At 37.5% G+C, this 24,479-nt stretch overlaps 1 protein-coding gene across 1 annotated transcript in view; it reads right to left on the reverse strand.

The window, feature by feature from the left end:
- pth1r (parathyroid hormone 1 receptor) overlaps positions 1-24,479 on the reverse strand; it is a 31,962-nt gene that overhangs the window by 5,255 nt on the left and 2,228 nt on the right. The window contains exons 2-7 of the mRNA XM_054595995.1: positions 20,671-20,728; positions 18,888-18,984; positions 12,183-12,293; positions 11,820-11,941; positions 3,392-3,486; positions 1,112-1,298 (exon numbers count right to left, since the gene is read on the reverse strand). Coding sequence (XP_054451970.1) covers positions 1,112-1,298; positions 3,392-3,486; positions 11,820-11,941; positions 12,183-12,293; positions 18,888-18,984; positions 20,671-20,728 — 670 coding nt within the window. The remainder of the gene's footprint in view (positions 1-1,111; positions 1,299-3,391; positions 3,487-11,819; positions 11,942-12,182; positions 12,294-18,887; positions 18,985-20,670; positions 20,729-24,479) is intronic.

The raw sequence follows: 24,479 nt of genomic DNA on the forward strand, positions 1-24,479 counted from the left end.
GCTGCTGCTGTTTTGCCACCCCGTGATTATTAGAAGCCACTTCCTCTCAGAGCTCCTTTCATCCATACTGATTACCAGTCTAGTAATTGTCATCTGTGTTTTCTCATCACTTTGTGTCCTAACCAGCATTGCTGGGCAACAGCAGGGGTTTGGCTGTGGGGACATTGGCGAATAGTTTTTTCCTTAATTCTGGATTAAAACGGAATTAAAAAGCTTCTGAATGAGATCTTGTCTGTGAAGCCTTGTGGAAAACACTGTGCTGTAATAAACCAAGACATAAAAAGACAGATGCTTAGGTTGATCACATTTATGATGAATAGTTAAAGTAAGAAATTAAATGAGTTTTACTAATGAAAGTTAAGTAATGACAAATCAAATTTTAACACCAAAAGTTGGTTAAATAGCAAGGTCTTTTTTTCTTTATATTTCTATTGATATATCCACAGTAGTTTTAGTATAAAGCCTAAAAAGTGTTTTCATTAGAGTCTAGGTCGTATTTGCCACTTTCACAACAGTATTGAGTATGTAAAAGCACAAACATCCTACAATGTTTCCTTCATCGTGTCATATGTTACCTACTTTAACAATGCTGTTTTAATCCAGTATAACTCAATTTGGAGAGCCATAGGATCTGTGTCCACTACATATATTAAGTAAATTGTTTGTTTGCATATTAAAGCATGCATGAAAAGTACCCAGTCTTAACCCATTTTTTTAACTTGACTCTGAAAGGTAAAGCCAAGTACTGGCCTTGTAAAAGCTTGGCATGGTGACAAAGCAGTTTATTTGCTCCAGTTCTGGAAAAGCCAGTGAGACTTTACAAAAATACCACTTCCTCTTTGGAAGCAAAACCTTTTTACACCAAACTGCATTACAAGTCAATGTATCTGTGCTTGTAATGCAATCAGACAATGATTATTCCTGTTATGACAGAAAATATTTTATTGGCTACATTCAATAATAGTAGCATAATATTGTATGTTACTTAAAAAGAATACTATATGTGACTTGTTGTTGTAATAGCATATACATCCTCTTTTAGCCAAAGTTCAGTGAGTGTTTTTCCTCTTTATTTCTTCAAGCACATAGTGCGCTCTGTTGGTGTACTTACGAATTGTGTTTTGTTGGATGGCGGAGCCTCAGTGATGGACTTGAGGTCTTCCACTGTGACTCTTTCCATGTTCTCTAAGGCCGATCCGGAGTAGAGCACAACATCCTTCACAAAAATACTGATGGCTCTTAGCATGTACGACACAAATAGGTGCATGTGGATGTAGTTCCTGGTGCAGTGCAATCGTCTGGGGAAAAGACAAACAAGAGCGATAAGGTCAAAAAATAGATCTCTTGAGAATTGGGTCTGTGTGTGTGTGTGGGCTGGCACACCATGTAAATGTGTGTAAGTTTCTTCACACTTACACACTTACACACACACTTACACACACACCCACAAACACACAAACAATACTCATCCTAATTAGAGCCAGCTGACTGAAACACATTCTTGAGATTACGAGGCTGCAAACGCACAAATATTGAATTGCTCGGCTCAAAGTGAGCTGTAAAAACAAAATTGCAAGCATGTGTTGAGAAAAGCAAGCAAATTTGCTTCCAGACAAGCACGAGTTTATCTGTCAAATGCTCTTCAAAAACATCCTGTCTGAGCGTTTACTGAGTGGGCCTTTGAGGTGATGCTCCAGAACTGGAATCAAGTTGCCGTATCAGTGGCCGCCAAAAAAAAGAAAGCCATGAAATAATTCAGAAAACATTAAAACATTTCGAAAGTCAACTTGAAGTGTTGAGTAAATAGATACTTATATAATTATCCCTCTGCTATTCAGCATCAACTCTTTTTTCTAAAGCCGCATTAATGAACTGAATATTTGACAAGCTAGCCTCAGAGAACTATTGATTTAAAGGGAAAAACTAATCTAGTGTACAGTTCCCTGGTGAAAAATTCTGAACACAACTGCTAATGTGAAATATCCCTTTTCCTCTCCCTGGAAAACATTTACGAGCTCTCATGTCTAAAAGCTGACATGTTGAAGGGGAGACATGGCTGGAGTGCTCTGGAGCACGGAGCCTGAATGTCAGATGGGCCCCTGGGATAACTTATTAAACTCATTTGGCCCATAGATTTCCTGGTGCCAGTTGGGAGCGTTCCTAAAGCTGTCTGACTGCCTGCCTGTTTGGCAACTCATGTTGCTGGGTACACTGGTAAACAGCGCCTTCACATCGATTCCTAATACTCCCCATGCTAAATAAAATTATCAATAATGACAAATGTGCCCTGCATTAATCAGCTGTGAAAAGAAATAAAAGGAATTCAACCTTGTTTTAATTTTTTTCTTCGGTGAACAAATAAGCTCTTCATCAAAAAGGTGTTTGCATGCGCATTTTTGACAATAATATTTCCGCACTATTTTTGGGACACTGGAATAAATAGGTATGAACAAATAAAAATTTTGTGCAAAATGTAGTGTCAATTGTTCAGACTAGGTGGTCATTCTGTTGGGTTGTTTTAAAACACAAAAGCACACCAGTCTTTGTAATTATTCCACCATGAATCCATTATTTATCAGACAAATGTAGAAGTGGAGGCCACATAAATCCTGGAAGAAATACGTTTTACGGATTCCTTACCTTTTTTCTACTAATTATCTATCACTAAGGTAAGACAGGTAAGATATAGGCTGATGGAGCATCTGTGGTAAATTCTTTAATCATCAATTTACATTTCCTTCAGTAGGAGAAGCAAAGCTGTTCAAAAACTGAATATTTTACTCTTAATTCGTCACATCTTTTAAGAACGTCTTTTTTCTTGTTTCACTGGGGAGCTGTAATCTTTGTGAGCTTGGTAGAAGAGCTAAATCAATATCCAAGCTTTGGTTGTTTGTCATCGAAACATGAAATCAGCATGAAAACAGCAAAGAATCTAAATGTCAGACAATGGAGCATGCATAACTGCAAGCCTGAAGGCAGAAGCCTCCTCAAAAGGTGGACATATCATAGTCTGTTAAAAGTCAAAGTAAAAGCCAAAGGTTACGTTGGTTATGATGGAGTTTGCATGCTATGTTGTTGCCGTGACAGAAAACATTGTGCATTAAATGCTTATACAGCTACCGAGAATGGCATGATTCCATGATAAAGGTATTAGGTCATCATGACATTAAACTGCATTCTGCTACACAGTATGTTAGGTACTGATAGCACGCTAAGAATTTGGTCTTTTTTTGTGCCACCATGCCAGTAAACCTTTACGGTCCGTTGTGATCCCTGCTGCAATTGCTTTAACCTTCATTATTATATCCAACTCTGTATCGAAATCCCATCTTGGGAGCGTCTGTGGTTGAAAGGATCGATTGCAAAAATCCAAGAGACGGCATAGACTCACCGGAAATATCCCAAGATGACGACAGCCACCATGAGGGATCCCAGAGAGATTGAGTACCCGACTGTGTAGATGAGATACAGGCGGTGAAAGACATCCTGTTGGTAGAGGGCAATGTGTTAGAATAGCAAAATGGATTAAACGATGATGGAGATGGAGAGGATATCCTCCCTTGACTGTGATCTGCTTTTTATAGTTAGATTACTGCATTTTTGTATAAAAAAAACACAACATACATAACATATAGAACATTCCCAAACTGTTCATTTGTGTCTTGAAAAATAGAATGTTGCAACAGCATCAGTGTTAACTACAAACACTGTATAAAGTAAATATTGTTGGTGTATATAACTACAAAAAAAAAAATCACAAATACTTGGGATTTATAAAAAAAAGAAACCACAAACAGTAATATTAGGTACAGGTTATGGGGTTCCATATTTATGTGAAGAAATGGCCAGGGATATTATATAATTGGATAGTCGTGAGCTTCAACAGTGGAAAAAACACATTACCTATATTTGTATGCTCATAAACTATAAATTCAAGAGTCCACAGCCACACCAATGAAATTTCAACATTCAGTCAGTGTTCACTATATCATCCTTTCTTACAAAAGAAAAAAAAACAGTTTGACAAATGTATATGTATCTCTCACTGTTACATGATAATTTGGTTTTTATTCGGTTTGAGAGAAATTTGGAATACTAACATGGGATTATATAGTTTTTATATCATACACACTTACTTGTTTCTTAGTGCTTAATACTATTACAGCAAGTTCACATTTTAGTGACCACATTACTTAAGGCAAGTGATTTTATTACAAAGAGCATGTTTTCACAACATTCACACTATATCGACAAAATTGAACTTCCAAATGTGTTAACTTCAGTGCGTTTAAGAATGCATTGCCACCTGGCGACAGAAACGTCTTAAGCACCCAGTAGTAAATGATGGAAACCTGGTTTGACATGGGTGGCGGAGCTGAGAAAGGCTGGGTGGGGCAGTTTGATCTTCCCGCAGTGAGCTGGCAGCCAGAGGACACTGTAAGGAGAGCCACTAACCAGACCTTCTGTGCGTCAACATGCTGAAGGGGGCCAAGAGCCCCTTGTGATGTAACCAGATACTCCACTGCTGTTATCATTTAGCATCGGGACCCTGTGCCAAAAATACGGGTGTCTAAGTTGTGGTGGTGGTCTGCGGCGTGGCAGTTGTGCTGTATGGGGCTTTCATTCGCGCATATGCATTTGTCATCAACTGCTGAAACAGCTCCCTTGGGAGCCCATCAACATAAACATCTGCAGCCAGAAAGAAACTGCAGAGCGCCATGATGAGGTTATGACCACATCCTCCGCACCACATTCAGGCGGGAAGAGGAAAATGTATGTGGGCCAACTGATGTTTGAATTCATGGCAAAAAAATTGTAAAATCCAAATCAATGTTTTATATCGATGATGGACTGATTACTCTATTTCTCTACGTCCCCTAATGGCAGAATGCTAATTATTTTGTCGCCACTAGGAACACTAAAAACTGAAGAAACGCTTAACACTAGCCTTTAATATAATAATACACCTCAGCCATTGAAAGGCTATAGAATGTTTTATATGAGAGATTATTAAAATGCTTCCAGACCATAATTAAAAAAAATATACCATAAAAATTCCTTAAAAAGCCAAGTCAGCATCATTACTGAGCAATTTTACAAGAAAATCTCACACACATATATACAAAATAATTGCTAAATGCAATTTTTCCCCCCTTTATAGCCAAATTTTAGCTGTTTTTCGCTCTTCTTAAAATACCCACTGCAAGTTTTATATTCTGACACTCAACCCTCATGCAGTGATAGAGCAAGAAACAGGGGGAACAACTGCCATCAAGGTCACACAGCTCACATGAGGCTTTTGGTTGTAAAAGATTGCCATGCTCGGTCTACAACGATTTTCTCAACACATGCTGTGATGGTGATGTCTGAGCTTATGGTGTTTATGATGGTAGGTTTGACTCCCACATGCTGATTTGGCTTAGATTTTATGCTATAGATGGTTCTCTATACTTCATTCAGAGCATTCTTATAGCAGCAAACTACTATTTGCTATATGTAGACAGTAATGTCTACCTGAGGCAATATCGCCATCTCGACCGGCAGCATCTTCGCAGGAGGGTAGCACCCACTGGTTCCCCCCTCACGTAAACATTGTTAGCTCTGTCAGCACTGCTGTAGTTGTTTTTCGCTCTCTTAGTGCTGTTACTACCATTATCTGATCTCCACCGGCTCACCTGTCACCATGTTGAGAGCTGTGTTAAGGCAATCGAAATGCTCTGAATCAGATTAGCTTAATCATCTAAGAAAATTTGCTTTAAAAAAGAGTTTAAGACAACAACAAAAACACATTAGTTATGTTTAAGTTAGAGATATTAAAACTGTAAGAGTGTGTTGAGTGTAAAGAGTAGGGACCTGGGAGAATGGTTAGACACTGACAGACGCGTGACCATTAGTATATTCTCTTATCTCTTTCACAACAGAGGCAAGATGAGTCCTAACATTTTGGAAATAAGTTAGCATTTCCTCACTTCTTGGTCCCTCGTCTCAAAGTGCCAGACTTAGTTAAGTGTCAGAGTGAAACTCGACTTCAGAAGGTGTACAGTTGCATTTTTCTGATTAGGTGTTGGCATTTTACCATTTTGCTTATTGATCATTTTGTTTAGTAGCAAAATCAACGCTTGCCCTCTATGCACCCTGGTACATGTAGGCCCAGCACCCACGGCTACACAGCAGTATCCATTGATTATTGAATAAATAGATAATAATAGGACAGGTATAAAAACAAGAATCATCGCCATATAAGCTCTGCTACTGAAATTATGCAACAGCTGTTTTCTTTAATCATAACAGCAAATCACAAATAATACTAATACAATTAAATCACTACTTTTTACACGGCTGGCCTTGGACTATTCAAGAATGTAGCCAGAAACACAAACGCACAAAAATTATTCTGCAGTTATTTTATTCATTGTTTGACTCTGGTTAGGGGAAATCATGCTGCAGCATATAATTACAACTGATTCCACGGTTTCAGCTGAGCAGGAAGAAGTCTAAAAACCACTTCCCAATACAGAAATATGTACTTGGGAAACTGAATCTCACAAGTTTCTTCACAATGGAATAAAGCCTCCTTAATAATAATGGAAAAAGCCTCTTCAATTATAATACAAAGGCTCTTCAATGAAAAACTAATGCCTCCTCAGTAATAGGGAAATGTGCACGGGCTTCAATGAAAATACCAGCAGGCTTTAGGTTATCATTATGTAAGCACAAACTCCTGCTCAGATATCACTAAGATCTGTCCTGACGCAGGTAACCTAGTCGAAAGTAGTTTTTTAATTTTCACTCCAGCCAGGTTTCAGGATTCTCAAAATCACCATAAATTGCCCTGGGCGTGTGGTCCCCCACCTCTCTTAAGCCCTACAGAAATTGTGTCGTCACACTCTGATTTGCCAAGAGGGGAAATGCACCAAGCTGCTCTCAATTCTAGATTAGGTGACCTGCACAACAGGTGGTCTGAATAACCCTCCAATCAACCTTGGGAAATTGTGACAGCAAGTACCAAGGATTTCAATCTGCTACAAAAGTGCACTTTCCTTTTTGTAGCCTTTGTGGAAGGCTTATCCTGTCTCAACGTGAGAATGTGGTCCATAAAGAAATGGCCTGAAGGGGACCGGCGTTTACCTTAACGAGCACCTTACGAAAAAAATGCGGATATTGCAAGAGAAGCCCGCAGACTCAGGAAAGAAAATAAGATCAAGTCTACGTGGACAAGGAATTGTAAAGTCTTCGTTAGACTTAATGGAGCCTCACCGGAGGAAGAAAAGGTGCTTGTTATAAGGGAGATCAATGATCTGGAGCAGTATGAAACATAAAGGACGGCTTGTCTGTCACTGCAGCTGGCCTACTACTGTGATCACCGTAAGGATCCATTATACGTTATTTAAACATGGTCCGTGTCTTCTCCAGTGTCTGGCAAAAAGTTATCCTTGTCTCTCAAGATACCCGCCCCACAGGTATGAATCTCTTCCTACTCTATGTCCTCTTCTGTCTCATTCCCTTTAGACGCCGCAACAGTCTCTCATTCATTCAATCCATTTGAGCTCAATACGGTCAATGATGGAATTTATGAGACTTTCTTTAATCCTGATATGATTTATAATGCCACAAACTCTGCTAAACTGTCGTGTGATTATTTTACTGAATCTCAGCTCAATATTATGTTTCATGAGGGGGTCAAAAATGTATTTTCTACTTTTCATTTGAATATCCGCAGTCTGCCTAAAAACTATGATTGTTTGAAACTATATCTATCAACACTGTCACACTCATTTTCAGTTTTAGCTTTTTCTGAAACATGGTTAAATGATGATTTTGTGAGTCTTTATCCTTTGTCGAACTATAATTCGACTCACTCCTGCAGAAACAACAGAACAGGAGGAGGAGTTTCTTTGTTTGTCTCAAATGTTTATAATTTCATCACAAGAAAGGATTTGAGTATTGAGTTCGATACGACCCTTGTGGAAACTGTATTTATCGACATTGCATTAGGTAATAAAAAAAGCATTATAGTCGGTTGTATTTATAGGCCACCCGATTCAGATATAAATACGTTTAATGACGCATTGTATTCTACTTTAGAAATCATTAACAAGGAAAATAAATTGTGTGCATTATTGGGGGATTTCAATATTAACTTGCTCAAAGAGGATCTAGTATCCACAACAGTCTTTCTGAACACACTTTACTCTGTTAATTTTTATCCTTTAATTACAAAGCCATCTCGTATTACTAGATCATCAGAATCTTTAATTGACAACATTCTTTTTAATTCTCTGGATTATGAAATCACTTCGGGATTATTGATGTGTGATATTTCAGATCATCTTCCGGTATTTCAGATTGTGCATGCTATTGATCCTCTTAATGCTAAAGGTACTAATTCTACTTGTGGCCAATTTCAATTTCGTAAATTCAGCAGAAATAACCTGCTATCTTTCAAAACTGCCATCAGGTACGTCTCTTGGGATGAGGTTCTTGGGCTAAGTGATGTTGATGCAGCTTATCATCTTTTCATAGCCCTTATTAATTCAGCTCTAGAATCATCTTTTCCGATGAGCAACCATAAGTCTAAAATTAATTCTGCAAAAGGGAGACCTTGGATTACTGAAGATCTGAAGAAACGCTCCCGTAAAAAAAATAAACTCTATAGGAAAGCTATTACAAACTCCATCCCTTCTAACATAGAAACTTATAAGAAATATAAAAACAAATTTATAGCTGATATAAGGAAAGCAAAAAAAAAATATTATGCAGTAAAATTCACCCAAGCATCAAACGATATTAAGTCAACCTGGAACCTCATTAATCATTTGTTGAATCGCAAGAAATCAGCAGCAACTGCACCTGCAGAGATGCGTGGGAAAGAGAGTGTCCTCTCTAACCCTAATGAAATAGCTGATGGCTTTAATACTTTTTTTGTTAATGTTGGCTCGGATCTGGCATCAAGTATCTTGGACACAAATGAGAACCCTTGTAACTTCATTAAGGGGCAATATTCTCCTCTCAATACCTTTGTACCTCCAACTTCACAGGAGGTCCATAATATCATAATGGAATTAAAGAATTCAGCCCCAGGTCATGATGGCATAAAGAGCATCTTGATCAAAGAAACCATTGATCATTTAATTAAACCGATAACTCATATTCTTTCTTTATCACTCCAATCTGGAATTATTCCCCTCGATCTAAAAATTGCTAAAGTTATCCCTGTTTTCAAAACAGGTGATACTCATGATTTTGGAAACTATAGACCTATATCAATCCTGCCTTGCATCTCTAAATTATTGGAGAAATTAGTTTATGCAAGAATATCCAAGCACTTAACTGTAAATAAGATCCTATATGCTCACCAGTATGGATTCCGTAAAAAACATTCAACAGAGCATGCATTACTCGAGCTAACTAACTTAATTTCATCCGCCATTGATACTAGTAAGTTTGCCATTGGGATCTTTTTAGACTTAAGCAAAGCATTCGATACCGTTAACCACAATATTCTGATTTCCAAATTAAATAGATATGGAGTGGAGAATATTGCCCTGAACTGGTTTAAAAATTATTTGTCTAACAGACAACAATATGTGTCGCTTAATGGCTATTCTTCTACCAAGTCAAGAATCATACATGGGGTGCCACAGGGTTCAATACTTGGCCCTTTATTATTTTTGATTTATATAAACGATTTAGCCATGTCTTGTAAACATCTTTTTCCTATATTATTTGCTGATGACACTAATCTCATAGCAACTCATAATGACTTTAATTATTTGATTAACTGTGTAAATGATGAATTATTATCAATTGCCAAATGGTTTCAAATGAATAAATTAACACTTAACGTGAAGAAATGTAACTTTGTGATCTTTTGCAACATAAACAAGTCTTACTCCAAAGAACAAACTAAAGTTTTCATTAATGGATCAGAAATTATGCAAGTAAAAGCTTCCAAATTTTTGGGAATCTTAGTTGATGAAAGACTTAACTGGTCAAATCATATAGACTTGGTTTGCAAAAGATCCACGAAGATGATGGGCATATTAAGAAAAGTGTGTCCTCTAATTCATCCTTCTGCTCATTTAACGTTATATTATAGCTTTTTGTTTCCTTATTTGAACTACTGTAATCTGGTCTGGGCGGCCTCATATCCCAACCATCTCAAAAAATTATGCATCATTCAGAAGCGATTCTTAAGATTCATCTCACATTCAAACAGATATGCTCCATCAGCACCACTTTTCATGAATTATTCTATTTTGCCAATTCACAAATTAAATATCTATCAGATATGTTTATTCATTCACAAGTTTATTTACAGAAACCAAGATCTCCCTGAAAGCTTTCAGTCTTTGTTTACTCACTCATTTAACGTACATTCACATCGCACTAGACACAGCAATAATAACAACCTAGCTTTACCCTTTTCCCGCACATCACATCATCAATTTAGTATGTCGTATAGAGGCCCTGCATTATGGAATGTACTACCTCCCTTATTAAGATCCTTATCATCCTACTCACTCTTCAAAAAGCAGCTTAAAAAACATCTTATCTTTTCATGAATCATCTTATTACTGAATTTTGATTATTTTTGATTTATTTATGTAAACTCCTGCTCAGATATCACTAAGATCTGTCCTGACGCAGGTAACCTAGTCGAAAGTAGTTTTTTAATTTTCACTCCAGCCAGGTTTCAGGATTCTCAAAATCACCATAAATTGCCCTGGGCGTGTGGTCCCCCACCTCTCTTAAGCCCTACAGAAATTGTGTCGTCACACTCTGATTTGCCAAGAGGGGAAATGCACCAAGCTGCTCTCAATTCTAGATTAGGTGACCTGCACAACAGGTGGTCTGAATAACCCTCCAATCAACCTTGGGAAATTGTGACAGCAAGTACCAAGGATTTCAATCTGCTACAAAAGTGCACTTTCCTTTTTGTAGCCTTTGTGGAAGGCTTATCCTGTCTCAACGTGAGAATGTGGTCCATAAAGAAATGGCTGCCGGCGTTTGGTGTAAATGAACTAGAATGGCCTGCGCAAAACGCTGACCTCTCACCATCAAAGACCTTGAGGACATGTGGGATGAGTTGGATCGCCAGCTGTGAGCCGTGTCCTATCACCAATCATCTGTGCCCGACCGAAGTGCTACTTTGGTTTTGAAACCTGGCTGAAGGGATTCGCTTACATTCAGCCAGGTTTCAAAATCAGCCACATACTGTATGGGTGTAATGTTCAGCTGTCAGTATGCTTTTGGTTATATAGTGCCTAAAAATATGACACATTTAAAAGGAAAAAACACAGAAAGATAAAAAAAATATGTATATTTAAAGGTGTGTTACATAGCGCAGCATACTGGAAGCCTCAAATTGCAATGAGACACTACTTCTCACTTTTGATTCCATCATATACCGGAAAGGATTTTTCTAAATGGGATGATTTCTGGTAAGTTTTGCAATTTGCAAATATGACTAACGTGACTGCTTTTAGTGTATATAATTGAACCTACATTTAGCTAATTACACCCTCATATTATCACAGAGCAATCACATTGCCATGCTGTCATCTCGCTGTCATGATCTCAACATTTCATTAAATATGATTTTTTTTTTCTTCGCAGTGTACATTACTGAGAAGGCATGTCGACAACGTGTTGCACAATTTAAAAGGGATAGTAATTGCAAAACGGGGCAAACGTTGCCTAAAAGGCTGCAATATCTATAGCATGACAGTTTACTGACGTGTTCACAAAGGCTATTGCGGTGGAAGGCACTGTGGCTGTGACAATGAGCATGTAAATGGTGAAGAGATGGATCTCACCTTTTCATGGCTGTGGTTGTAATGGTAGAGGAATTTTGCACATTCATTATAATTGGCCCAAGTCTTGTTGGCTGTAACCAGCTCCCATGTTCCATTGTTGTCACACCTACGGTATGCTAGTCCTAGACATCAAACAGAAAAGGCTTCTTTTAATTACATGATTTTGCCAGTTGTTTCCCCAACACAGTCAATTACTCATCCCCAGCTTGCTTCTTAATAGGACAAGCATAATTGTAGAAATTGCAAAAGAGGCCAAGTAATGATTCTAAAGTACACACTAGCCCCCGAGGCCTGGTGTTCTTTGACCAGCTGAAAATGAGCTTCAGCGTTCTCACTGCTGTCTGTATTCAGGGCCCGTCTTACCTTTATGGTTGAAGTCATGGATATACTCTGGACAGGCAGTGGATACAAGCTTTCCCGGAGACCCTTCAGGCCAACAAACAATGCCATCCCATTCTGGTGAGCAGAAACCATCTGCGGACACAAAAGCAGTGCTGACTTTTAAAAATAGAGCCACAGAGTGCTTTTCTCCCTTGGCATTACATGGCTTGTAGGCATTTACAAGAGCAGTGTTGTTGTATTTTTTCAAGGATTCTGTTGTCCTTTAAAAAAAGTAGGCCAGGTACATGAATGAGACCTTTTTTTTTTTTGTGTTTAAGGAAAACATGGTTTCACCGTGTTGTTGCAGATAACAAGTTGTACATTTAATCTAGTGTGCTCATTATACCTTGTTTGTCAGCTGCAGCATATTTCCACAATTTCTCCACTGTTGATTGCATCATATTGTTTTCATGTTTTATCAAATTGGTTTCAGTTTGGATCTCATTAAAAAGATTCTCTGCAACACTGGCTGCATTGTAGTATCCTTAGTAGCCTATTGTGGCAAAATACATGCTCTGTGTTAAATAGGGTATCTTCCTCTCTGTATCCTGAATTAGTTTGGGATGCAGGTATAAAAATATTGATTTCATTATAGTTTTTCTGTAAGTAATTGGTTAATTGTTGTAGTGTATAAAATGTCAAAAACATTTGTGAAAATTCACATTTCACACAATTCTCAAATGTCTTGTTTTTTCTGACCTAGAGCCCAAACCCCGACAATATTCCATAAAAAAAACAAAAAAACAACACACATTTGAGAAGCTGGAAATAAAACATATTTGCCATTTTTGCTTCAATAAACAACTGTTAACTTTGATCAATGTTCAACATTGTCGGATAACAATAACATCGGATAGGGAAACCCCCCCCTCAAAAAAAAAAGGAAGAAACCTCAGGGTGAACAACTGAGGAGGCATCACTCTCTCAGGATGGCAATAAGTGCAATAAATGTCATGTACTTTTCTGTCATCTCTCTATTGTCATTATCTAATAAAGACATAAAATGGCTGTTATAACAATTACAATAAAACATAATTATTATATGTCTTGTAAAATATCTCATCTCTTTTCATCTGTATTTCTAAATGCATTTGCAGGCAAACCAATTTAAAAGCAATTAACCATTATTACAGCCTATAATTACACTTTGCACCGTTTTGTTTTAATTGCAGGACTGGCTGTTTAAATGAGTTTCACATTTTTGAGACCTGGTAAGGAACATTTATACATTTGGCATTCAAAAAGTTGTTCAGAAATCATCTCAGTATTTTCCTACAATATTGCTGACTGTGTCTCTTCAATCATAGAGAATGCACAACATGAGACTTTGCAGTAATACAATTTAGTTCAGTCAAAGAGCTGCGGGTTCAAAGGGGGAAAAAGTCATTTCCAAGTGTAGAGCTCTCTAATTATCAGTTAAACCGTGGACTGTAGCCCCTCGATAGTGGGAGCAAAGTCCCTTTCCCCACAAATTCCTGGCAAAAGCCCCCGTTATGGCTTGGCATTTATGTTGTATTATTGAAAACATCTGCCCCACTTTGACCACTAATAAGTAGCTATGGATAAAACTAAAACTATCCTCTCTTTGCAGTGGAGCCATTATTTTCTCATTCCTGTAATCACACTTACAGAGAAACATCTGAAGCAATGACGACATGCTTTTTATTTGCCTGTCACATGGAGCGCAAAATTAAAGAGCAGACTGAGTGGAGCTGACTGATTCCAACAGATCTCTGGTGGGAGAAAAACAGCGCTTAGTTTTGAAAATCACACTGACCACACATCCTCTGAGTAAAAGTAGAATTGCTGTTCACTTTTGCCATAGGTTTTACTACCATCGGACCACCTACTAACAGGCTTAAATTAAACACAGCACACACACACACACACACACACACACACACATATATATAATTTCCCGTAAATTTCTTGACCACGATTTAAATATAAATGTGACTATGGGCGGACTTTGGTATTAGTGATGTCACTGGGGTTTTTCGTACAGTTTTCTTTCCCCCCCAACTCATTTGATTCTGACCTGCAGATGTCAAAACACATATTGCACTTTCTCCTGATACATGCAACCTTTTATAATGATTGCTGATGTTATTCTTCGCCCAGACCACAAGCTTGAAGGCTGAGCTATTTTCACACTGCAAGGTCTGGGGCATTGAACCCACATCCCTCCACTGTCCTCTCCAGGCAAACCTCAGTGTTTCCCTTCAATGAAAACCTTGTCTCAGCCACGTAATGGAGACTTTTGTGTATTTAAAGCACAAATGAGAAATAAAAACAAATAGATCAAATATTGAAATACAACCAAAACTGAGGTTATAACCTCACACAGGATCTGATCTTTTCTCTATGAATTTGGAATTGAACGATCAATTCACTCCTCAGAGCTAATCCTTCATTTCACACTAGCGTTTTAAAATAGTCATCACTCCACATCTCCTATTATAGTTCAGAAAACCACGAGTTTACACTGCCAGAAAAAAAAATTCAAAAACCGTGGGTGTGGTCAGGCAGGACACAGGCAAGTCAAATACAGATGTAATGCCAAAAAGTCCTAAAAATGCATACTAGCTGCTATTCTCTGAGCTTACCTCAACCCACAGATTCAAGGTCCCACCACAATATAATGAGAAAAAAAGGAATTCTGTCCAAGACCTAATGACCACTTCAAGGAAAACGCTTTCATAGGTCACCAGCAAGCACAAGTAATGCTTTCCTTGAACTTTATCTCAAATCTTAAAAGCCTAAATTTTAATCTGCATCGCAGACAAACATCTACCCAGATTTTAAATTATTTCCACATTACATAATTACAAACAAACAACACGATGAGACGCTTAAATTCAGATCAGGGGCAAATGAACCGAAGTCAAAGTAATTCACGTACCATTAAGTAAAAAAAAAAACTTAAATCAAGCATGTTTAATGACCACATATTTGCCTATCCAGGCATACAAAAACAACCACATAGGGGTCTATTTTTTTTTTATATTAAGGTAATATGTTTATCTTAAGTCCCTCAACTGTTATGTGATTGAATACACATGTGCAACCTTCCAAAAGAGGTCAGAAAACAGCCCCCACATACAGGATGAGTCACGTCCGGTGTGTGCCAGCATGCAGGTCAGCTCCGATGTGCTAATGTACCCCCAAAACAACACCTCAAGCCTTTTTACAGAATCCCAGTCTGCCATTCCTGAATCACGCTCATGAAGGAGTTTAAAGGTCACTACAGTGCAACTAATTATTATTTATACTATAAATGAATCTGTCAATTTTTCTATCAATCATTAAAATATTTAGAGGTACCATGTGTAACAATTTAATATGTTAATTGCTTACTATTGCCAATGTGTGAATGGATTATAAAATAACTAAATAGCTGAGACCTTCTGGACTTTCTCACTCGCCCTTAACACTTTTCCCCAAAAGATCCAAAGGATGCAATGTTTATGCGCGCTGCTGAGTGCCTTGCCTCTCTCCAGCTCCCCTACAGTTACAACTGTGTGTAGCTAACATAGCAAAATACTGTCTTCAGTTGATATCCCAGCTAATTCATCCAGACTGCTGGGGCTGATCTGGCTGGTAAATTGGATAGCTTGCCACCAGCATGCTGACTGCAGCTCATTTAAACGGCCATCGTTGACATTTATAACAAGAATTTTCTGAAAGTTACAAAAAGTACCGTTGCTATAAAAAATTAAACAGAAAATAAAATGAAAAATGCCCATTTCAAATTCAAGGTGATGTCTTAAATTGCTTGAATTGTCAGACGAACAGTTAATTTTGTCGATTACATTTTTGAAAAACAGAGATAAAAAGTATTAATAATCTTGAAAAAAGACGAAAAATTAATCACTATAATTGTTCTTGACTAATGAATTGATTATTTTCATTTAGTCTATCAATTAAAATTATTAATTGACTACACTGCAGGGGAATATGGCAGCAATTACAGTGACACCCATCTACAATTAAAGAAATATTTTGTAATTTTGGGAAAAACATTTATTCTCTTTCTTGCCAACAGTTGGATAAGTCTTAGTCGACTGTTGGCAATGTAATCCAATAAGAAGATCAATACCACTCTTGGTCTTTGCAGTAAATATGACAGGGGAGAAACAACTAGCCAGAAATATTCCACCATATAGCACCTCTTAAGTACACAGTGTGTTGATTTTTCACTCTTCATCTCTTTTACAGATTGAACAAACAACATAATGTGTTAATAAGAGCTGTGTTGGTAGTTTGCGTTTTTTATGTTCAGAAAAAGACTAGCAGTTACCAGTCTTTGTGAAAAGCTACGCTATTCAGCTGCAAGCTGTACCTTCACATTTAGATGAATACATATGAGCTGTATCAATCTTCTCATCAATTCTCTCAACAACAAAGCAAATAAGCACACAACCTAAAATGCCAAGTTATTGATAACTAATGCAGTCATTTAACACATGTGCATCTTATCTAAGTCTAGTCGAGATTGCGTGACATTTCTGTAATTAGGTTCAAATTCCATCTACAAACATTATGTAAACGAGAAGACAGCTGCACATGTGCTTGGAGGTTGCTTGTGAAGTGTGACACCAGGCTCGCCACTTGCCACTTCGAAGTGTCAGGATGGATTAAGCGTGATGGTGGTCAGATGGGCAGCAGACTCTCATCCAAGAGAGGCCTGATGTTTGAGGGGCTGCTCTGCTTTGCATTATTATCCATGGTCATCTCATTACACACGCTTTGAGAAAAAGCACAGCGTTGTTGCATAACCCCATGACGTCTTACACAAGCTGCTGTTCGGCGCCTGCAGATCTCAATAGTAGCAATTCTGTCATATTTTTCAAAATCCAATTTGAGATTTATGGACATTTATCAAAACCATGAAAGATTTGAAATACCAAACAGGGCAGTATACTGTATCTAGTGGGAACTGTTAACAAAAGCGTTTGTGTTCTCAGCCTGGAAGAAAACATTTTTAATTATGTGTTTCATTTACAAGTGGGTACGGTTTGGAGGGTCGAAGAATTCAATGCAACCACAATGCACTGGGGTTAAAGAGAAAATAATACGATTGGTTTGGCTGTGGAATCTCAAATCCTCCTCTGGACAATCAACTGGGAAACTGAACGTAACCACAACGAGATACAGAAGACGTTGGGGTCTACTGGAAAATTGTGCTTTTAAATTCACAAATGCACCCTGGGATCAGCTTCAAATTCAATCCCAGCCTCCAGAAAGCCCCAAGGAGGGCAAAGGAAACAGGAAAGCGTTTTATAATGTAACCATAAACTTACAGACAACATTCAACGGAAAGGCCTACTGCTCCAAAAAGAGCCATTTGATATGAGCGTACGGTATCAGCAATAAGTAGACAAGAACAGTCGCATCTGTCTTGATCTCTTTTTTTATAGAAGGATCGAGGTGGTGCACATCATCAGCTGATTGGTATGAGCTCTTATTGTCAACAATTACATTCAAACAAATCAACAATCACGTACAATCAAAACAACAAGGCCGTCTTTGCAGTCTCTCCCACTCTAACTCTTCACGATCATCGTGGTTCTGCTGCTGGTTTGCGTTGTTTACTCCCACAGTTCCAGGCAGACTTTACCTTTTTTGTTGATTGATTTCTTCCTCCATCACTCTAGCTTTTCCCTGGTACTCCTCTTACATCTTATCGGCCTGCCCTGCCTTGTGCATTATGTGTATTTCAAATCTGTTGCCATGGGGTTCTGCTCTGTTTAGCCCCTGAGGGATTTATTGCGCACCCCATTGATGCTCTCGCTGCAGCTGGAATTCATTGGGAAGCTCCCTCAACAGCTGAGCCTATTTTGAAAAAAGAAAACTATTTTGCTGCGATAAATGGCAAGGTCTCCTTTGGTATTCTCTTACTCTGATAAAGTCATTGTAGGTAGTGGAAAATCAAACTATTGGAGACCTAATAAGGATAATGAAGTGGGACCCTGCCACCACATGAGCCCTCGCTTCCTACACAATTAGCTTCTTTCAGTGTTGCTAAGCATGGCATTTTGGTCAATAAATGCAAACAGCTAATCGATTTATATCTGTTATCTATCCAAAATCAAACATCAACTCCGTAACCCCTTTCTCGTTCTACTATGGCAATACACAAATCAAAGTCAGGTTAAAAGAGCAAATGATGGACCCAAAGATGTCCTTGCAAAAAAAAAGAAATCTTATCAGCAGTAAAAAAAAAAAGACATTTTACAATAGGATTAAAGATCTGAGATAATTTCTCACATTCTTGTTCTTTGACCATGCGAGCAGCTTTGCTGCAGTCGGTTCATTACTTTGGTCCAGACTGAAATATCTTAACTGTTACTGCATGTTTAGTCATGACATGTTGACTTTTCCTCTGGCGCCGTTATGAAGTCGACATTTGTGATTAATTGACTGGATTGTTATGCAATCGGGAAGAGACATTGAAGTCCGCCTAAAGATTATTTGTTCCCCTATCGACATCACCAGGTTATTTTTTTAATTTGTCTAGGGTTTTCGTTTGTGACCAAATACCTGCAAAACTAATGAAATTCATATGAACTTTGTGTTTCATGCTAATGACCTAAGACGGTGAGCAAGGTAAACATTATACCTGCTAAATTAGCATGTTAGCATTGTGTATTAACTGTGACATTAGCATTTTGTTTCTCTACTCACCAGGAATCTTGTGCTTTGACTTGATGTTCCCCTCACAGTTCCGTTTGGCTCTGAACAACAGGCCTATCTGTTCGTCTTTCGTCAAAACATCATCTGCGTATGCCTGCAAATTAGAAAATGAGTTAATAAAGGGAAATATTGAAGGGTAATTGGCAGTGATGCGCGAGGTGCATGTTGTAAATGCCAAGCTGCATCAATACACAACATTATTAACAGTAAGTCAATATTTGAGCCACCCAGAGGCTATTTTTAAAAGACAGGGTGTTCTCGTAACTGAACATTTTCGGTCCCATCTGGATCTGACTCAAAGGTTCTGACCTATCTCTTGGAGTAAAAAGGAGCATGAAATGCATCAGCTGGCTCCAAATAGCACTCCAAGATGTCACTGAATCAATACGGATTCATTCATCATCTAAAAGGGTAACCCTGGGATTGAATTTCAGTTTATTTTGATAAACTAAAACAATGTACAACTACAGTAATTAACTACAAGAAACCATATATATTCATGACATATTTTTTATTTCTACAAAATTATATCTATACAATACACAGATTATGGATAAGAATATATGTAGCAGCATCACCACACAGAAACCTACATCAGTTCACGTTGAACATGTTTTTTAGGGCTTGGGAAAATATATTTTTTTATACTTAAACATACATATTTCGACCAAATTTTGAATGTTTGGATTTGATACACAAGGAACACCATTTGGAAATGTGTGGTGAAGAATGACATAAAAAAAAGATAATAAATAAATAAATAAATAAATAAATAAATAAATAAATAAATAAATAAATAAATAAATAAATAAGGGACCCGCCCTTTAAATAAGATTTTTAAACCTTCTGACCATGACTCAATGTTGAATTAACAACTTGTTCTATCTCCAGACATGATTTCCTCCTCACAGCTGCTACACAACCCTCTAACCACAGCTTTCTGCATCCGTGGTCATAGAGCTGCAGGCAGCAAGTTCTAAATCCAGTTTCCGTCCGTGAAAATTTTCCTGAAAATGCACACTGCTGATATTTTCTCAAGCGGAATATGACGGAAAGCAACAGGGTGGCCTGGATGATAGGCGGCCTAGTCTGTATCTGGAAGGTCAGATTAGATCGTGACAGTCCACCCATCAAAGTGACAAAAGTGGTATTTATTTATGTCTCAACTGTCATGAAGCAAAAAAAAAAATTTCCCTTGAATAAACAGTCTCTGTTTCACTTGCTGGTTATAGTCCCTGCTTGTATTCCTTTAATTATATCCACTGAGAGGTCACTAATCGGACATGACAAAGTTATAACACGGACAAAAACATTTAATTCTCAACATGTGCTTACACCCTATATGTTTTCAGCTTTTGAACATTGTGTTTGAGAGTGGAGTGGCACCTCAGGTGTGGTTTTCCAGCTATGGAAACATTTTCCATTCTAATAGGTCACATTGACTGACTCGCTGTTTGCCCGTGGATCACTTTTAGGCATGACAAATGTGACTGTATTGAAAATGACCACATTAATTTCCAACAGAGCGTGACAAGAAAAGTGGAAATGGAAACAGAGAAATTCAAACCCAGTGTTAAAACTAAAGCACAGATCGGGGCGCAAATCATCATGATTTTCTACGCCGTCATATAGAATGTTTGTCATGCTGCTTTGAACCAATACGAACCAATATGTATCCGCACAATGAAACACAAACTAACATGTTCTGCCATAAAGTGAGCCTGGAGGTACAGCTAAAAAAAAACTCCCAGTCTTTTTTATTTGGTTCAATGATGCAGAGCAAACAGTACAAATTAAAGACAGACGTTTGCTCAGAGCAGCTGACTCCCTGGCTGCAGTTTTATTCGTCAGCTGCAGACACAAATTACATGTCTGGATGTAAAGAAATCAAATTCTGCTGTCAGGTTTACATATTGATGGGAAAATAATATGTCAAGAGGCAATTTAGTCCCAACAATCAGAGACTAGAGAAACAAAGGGACAGAGAGAGAGTGTGAAGAGGTTTATATAAATATGTATTCATCTAAAAATGATGTATAACACAAAAACATGTGGAGATGCTCTTGCCTTGTCTGTAACTAAAATCGGTGGTGCCACCAATTTGTCCATGTCTCCCAAACTAAATAAGATTTTGATCCGTCCAACATGATTTGTTTGTTTGTCAGATGTTGTTTACTAAAGACAAACTAGTATTTCTGGGTGGCAATAAAAAATAAACACTTGAATACTATAAGTGTAAGATTGAATACTAATATTTGTGTTTAGGCATCCAACAAGCTTTGATACATTTAGTTAAATCCTACATAGATGTTAATACAGACAATAACTGTATGTTGCTTTCTGTTTCTCAAAACGAAAAAATACAGAGCAAGTATTCTGATCTTTCACTGACAGAAAAGTAGTCATGCAACAATGTAAAGATGAATAGAATAGCCCTTATTGAAGTGATATTATTACATGTTATATTAATAGGTCCCTATTATTGGTATGCAGCAATTTAATTAGTGGCTGGTCGAGTTAAAGCTGTTGGATAAATTAAGTGAAGTAATAACTACAATATGTCCCATTAAAGTTCTGTGAAGTAGAAGTATAAAGTTGGAGAATGTGGAAACATCAAAATATATATAAGTATCTTTAATTTAAACTAACAGTGAACACAGAACTTGAGTAAATGTACTTAGTTAACTTTCTGCTACTAGAATGACTAGTTACTGTAGTAGAAGTACTGTACAGCAAGCAGTATTCTGCAGTTGGCTGTACAGTACTTCTACTACAGTAACTAGTCTGGTGCATATTTATAATCTAAAATAAGCAGCTAAAATTCTTCTAAATCTGCTGTGGCAAGGAGCCATTTGGGAATAAAGATGTGTATACATTGTCTCCGATGCAAGTGCGTAATTTCCTGATCTTAAAATGTAACTGTAAATACCGAGCCGTCTTGGATTTGCTGCACACAAAACCATAATACCTCATTCCATCAATATTTTCACTACTTGCAGCCCTGAAATAAGGATGTCCAGTCTGAGAGCTGAATAAGGTTCCAGAATGAAGACGTTTATGGTTTTGCACAGTAAACAACCACAGATGGAACAACATTTGACCACAGGCGAACAAGGATAGATACTACCTGTTTGCTGTACTAACTATGCCAATATAGAATATTCCACTGAACGCTGCTGAGACATTCATTCTATTTTCATCTGAATAACCGTCTGGAGTTACTTTAGGTGAAAGCTGAACCAACAGGAAACCAGAAACAGTGAATCTGGATGCTAACGGCTCTGAAAGGACAAGTGTAATTATCATCAATGCATAGTAAAGTAATACCGGTGGGTGAATTTTCACAGTTTGAATGGAAATTAAAAAGCACTTAATATATGTTATGGATCTACTTTATATTACATTTTGATTATTATTTGTCATTATGGTCATTCTCACTTCAATCAAACACTTCAAAGTTGAGCGAAATGTCAGCCCCTTTATTATACTTCAGTTAAAATTAGCTTTTTTGCTAGTGCTGGCTTTTTTCCTACCATCTTGGTAAGTGTAGCTGCCTTTCCAACACATTAAGAACAAATATCTTAACCTTTACAGCTCAGTTTGAGCCCTTGTGAAACATTAAACTAAAATGAAGGTATGGAGTTTCGCGATGTATTTTCTTTCTCAAAAACTGGGGAAATGTCTCTCTTCATCTGCAGACGCCAGCACGCAGGGATATAGGAGAGTATCATATACCATTTTAAGAAGAGAATCCTGGGTAATAAGTGTGCCCCCTGATTATTTCTGAAAACTATTCCTCCTCCACTGGCCAGAGTCCAAACCTCCTAAGTAAACACAACTCTTACAGGGAGAAACATGGACATTCTTATTTACAGCGTTTGATTCAAAACACAGTAATCTTTTTGTGAAATGGTTTTTGCACGTGTGCCAAAAAAATTAGAAAAATACACACGATATATATATATATATATATATATATATATGTGTGTGTTTTCATCACTGGTCGCTAGAATACAAACTCCACTTGAATAAACCACAAGTTTCTATTTGTCTTCACAAACTGCGGCTCTCTGAAAGGATACAAGACCAATATTGAGAGAACTGTTTTTAGGTCGGTGTGTCAAGACAGTTTTAAACCACTAGGACAAAATACTGACGCATCTGAATGAAGGTACATTAACAGTTTTAGTTCTAATTCCAGCATCTGGTTTCTATATTATTTTAGTAACTTAAATCTCGGTTATATTTAGTTATAAAGGTTTAGCTTGTCTGGTTCCACAGATGTCTTAAGTCTCCATTTGTGGATTTTTTAATATGTTTGTAGAAAAATTATTTTTTTTAAATGCAAAAATGGAGTCATGTGGATAGACGCCATGCATACATAGAGTGGAGACACTTGGTTTCCGGTACATTACCAACAGTCTTGATTGTGGACAGCCTTGCGTTTTTTTCTTTTTCTTTTTTTCAAGAAAGTTGTGGTTGACCAAAGTCATTTCCTGAAGTGCCCTACAGTGAATATGAGAGTGAAATGCTGGAGCTTGTGAGGTAGACTTTCATTAGAAAGCACAACGCCAAAAAAGTGTAAAGAGTAACAAAAAAGTTTAAATGATCTGCAAAAGCGCAACGCAGTTCAAAGGCGTGTAATTGGCTTTGGTACATCAACAATGGATTGCGAGTCAAAGTACAGCCCAATGATCTCATCAGCGGTATCTTAGACCATGACAAAGTAGTCTAAATACAAAACAACTACATGAATGAGCAAAACTCCAAAGAACAAAAGTCACATCAAACCAGACGTTCGAACAACCATGAAAGCAGAGACTCGTGTATTTCTCTCCGTAAAAGTCAAGTTAAAAGGAACTTTCTCTACCAGTAACAAGAAGTTATTGACTAGGTGCATATCTTTAAAATGTCCACACAGAGAAAATGCATCCTGATCAACAAATACCAGTGGATGGCTTAAAAAAATACTTCAGGACATTCTTTTTTAACAATTACATGACACCAATATAGAAACACTATATCGTAATGTAAGTGATTGATTCACAACAATGCAGTAAGTGAAATACTTATTTCACTATTTCCAAATGTTTATCACTCTTACTGATTGCTACATAGTGCATGAATTATAGGAGGAAGTAAGCTATTAAGTATGGAAAAAATATGCACAAAAAGGTTAAATTGTGGTCATTTGCGGAAAGATCGGACCAAGTAATAGACTGGTCAAATCTACCCATCTGGTTTCTATGTTTTTTATTCAGTAGAGTGGTTCAAATTGTGGCGCTCCTCGAAATGAGGATTAAAGAAATGATTTAAAAGGTTCCTTCTGTTGGAAACATGGGAACAGGAGATAAGTTCATTTAAAAACTGAAAGGCAAGCTTGATGGTGGCACTAGAGGACCACTAAATGTCCAAAAGCTGGCTCTGCTCAGTCAGTCACTGGCTGAGAGCCAAAACAACAGTTGAGATTTAGACAGCCTCTTCATCTTCATAGCCAACATGAACAAAATACGTTTTGGAACCAACAGCAGACTTTTCTTTAGGTGTGATGCACCTGGAAAATGTCACAGTAATAAAGATAAA

The sequence above is a fragment of the Anoplopoma fimbria genome, chromosome 3, assembly GCF_027596085.1.
Source record: "Anoplopoma fimbria isolate UVic2021 breed Golden Eagle Sablefish chromosome 3, Afim_UVic_2022, whole genome shotgun sequence".
NCBI classification, from domain to species: domain Eukaryota; kingdom Metazoa; phylum Chordata; class Actinopteri; order Perciformes; family Anoplopomatidae; genus Anoplopoma; species Anoplopoma fimbria.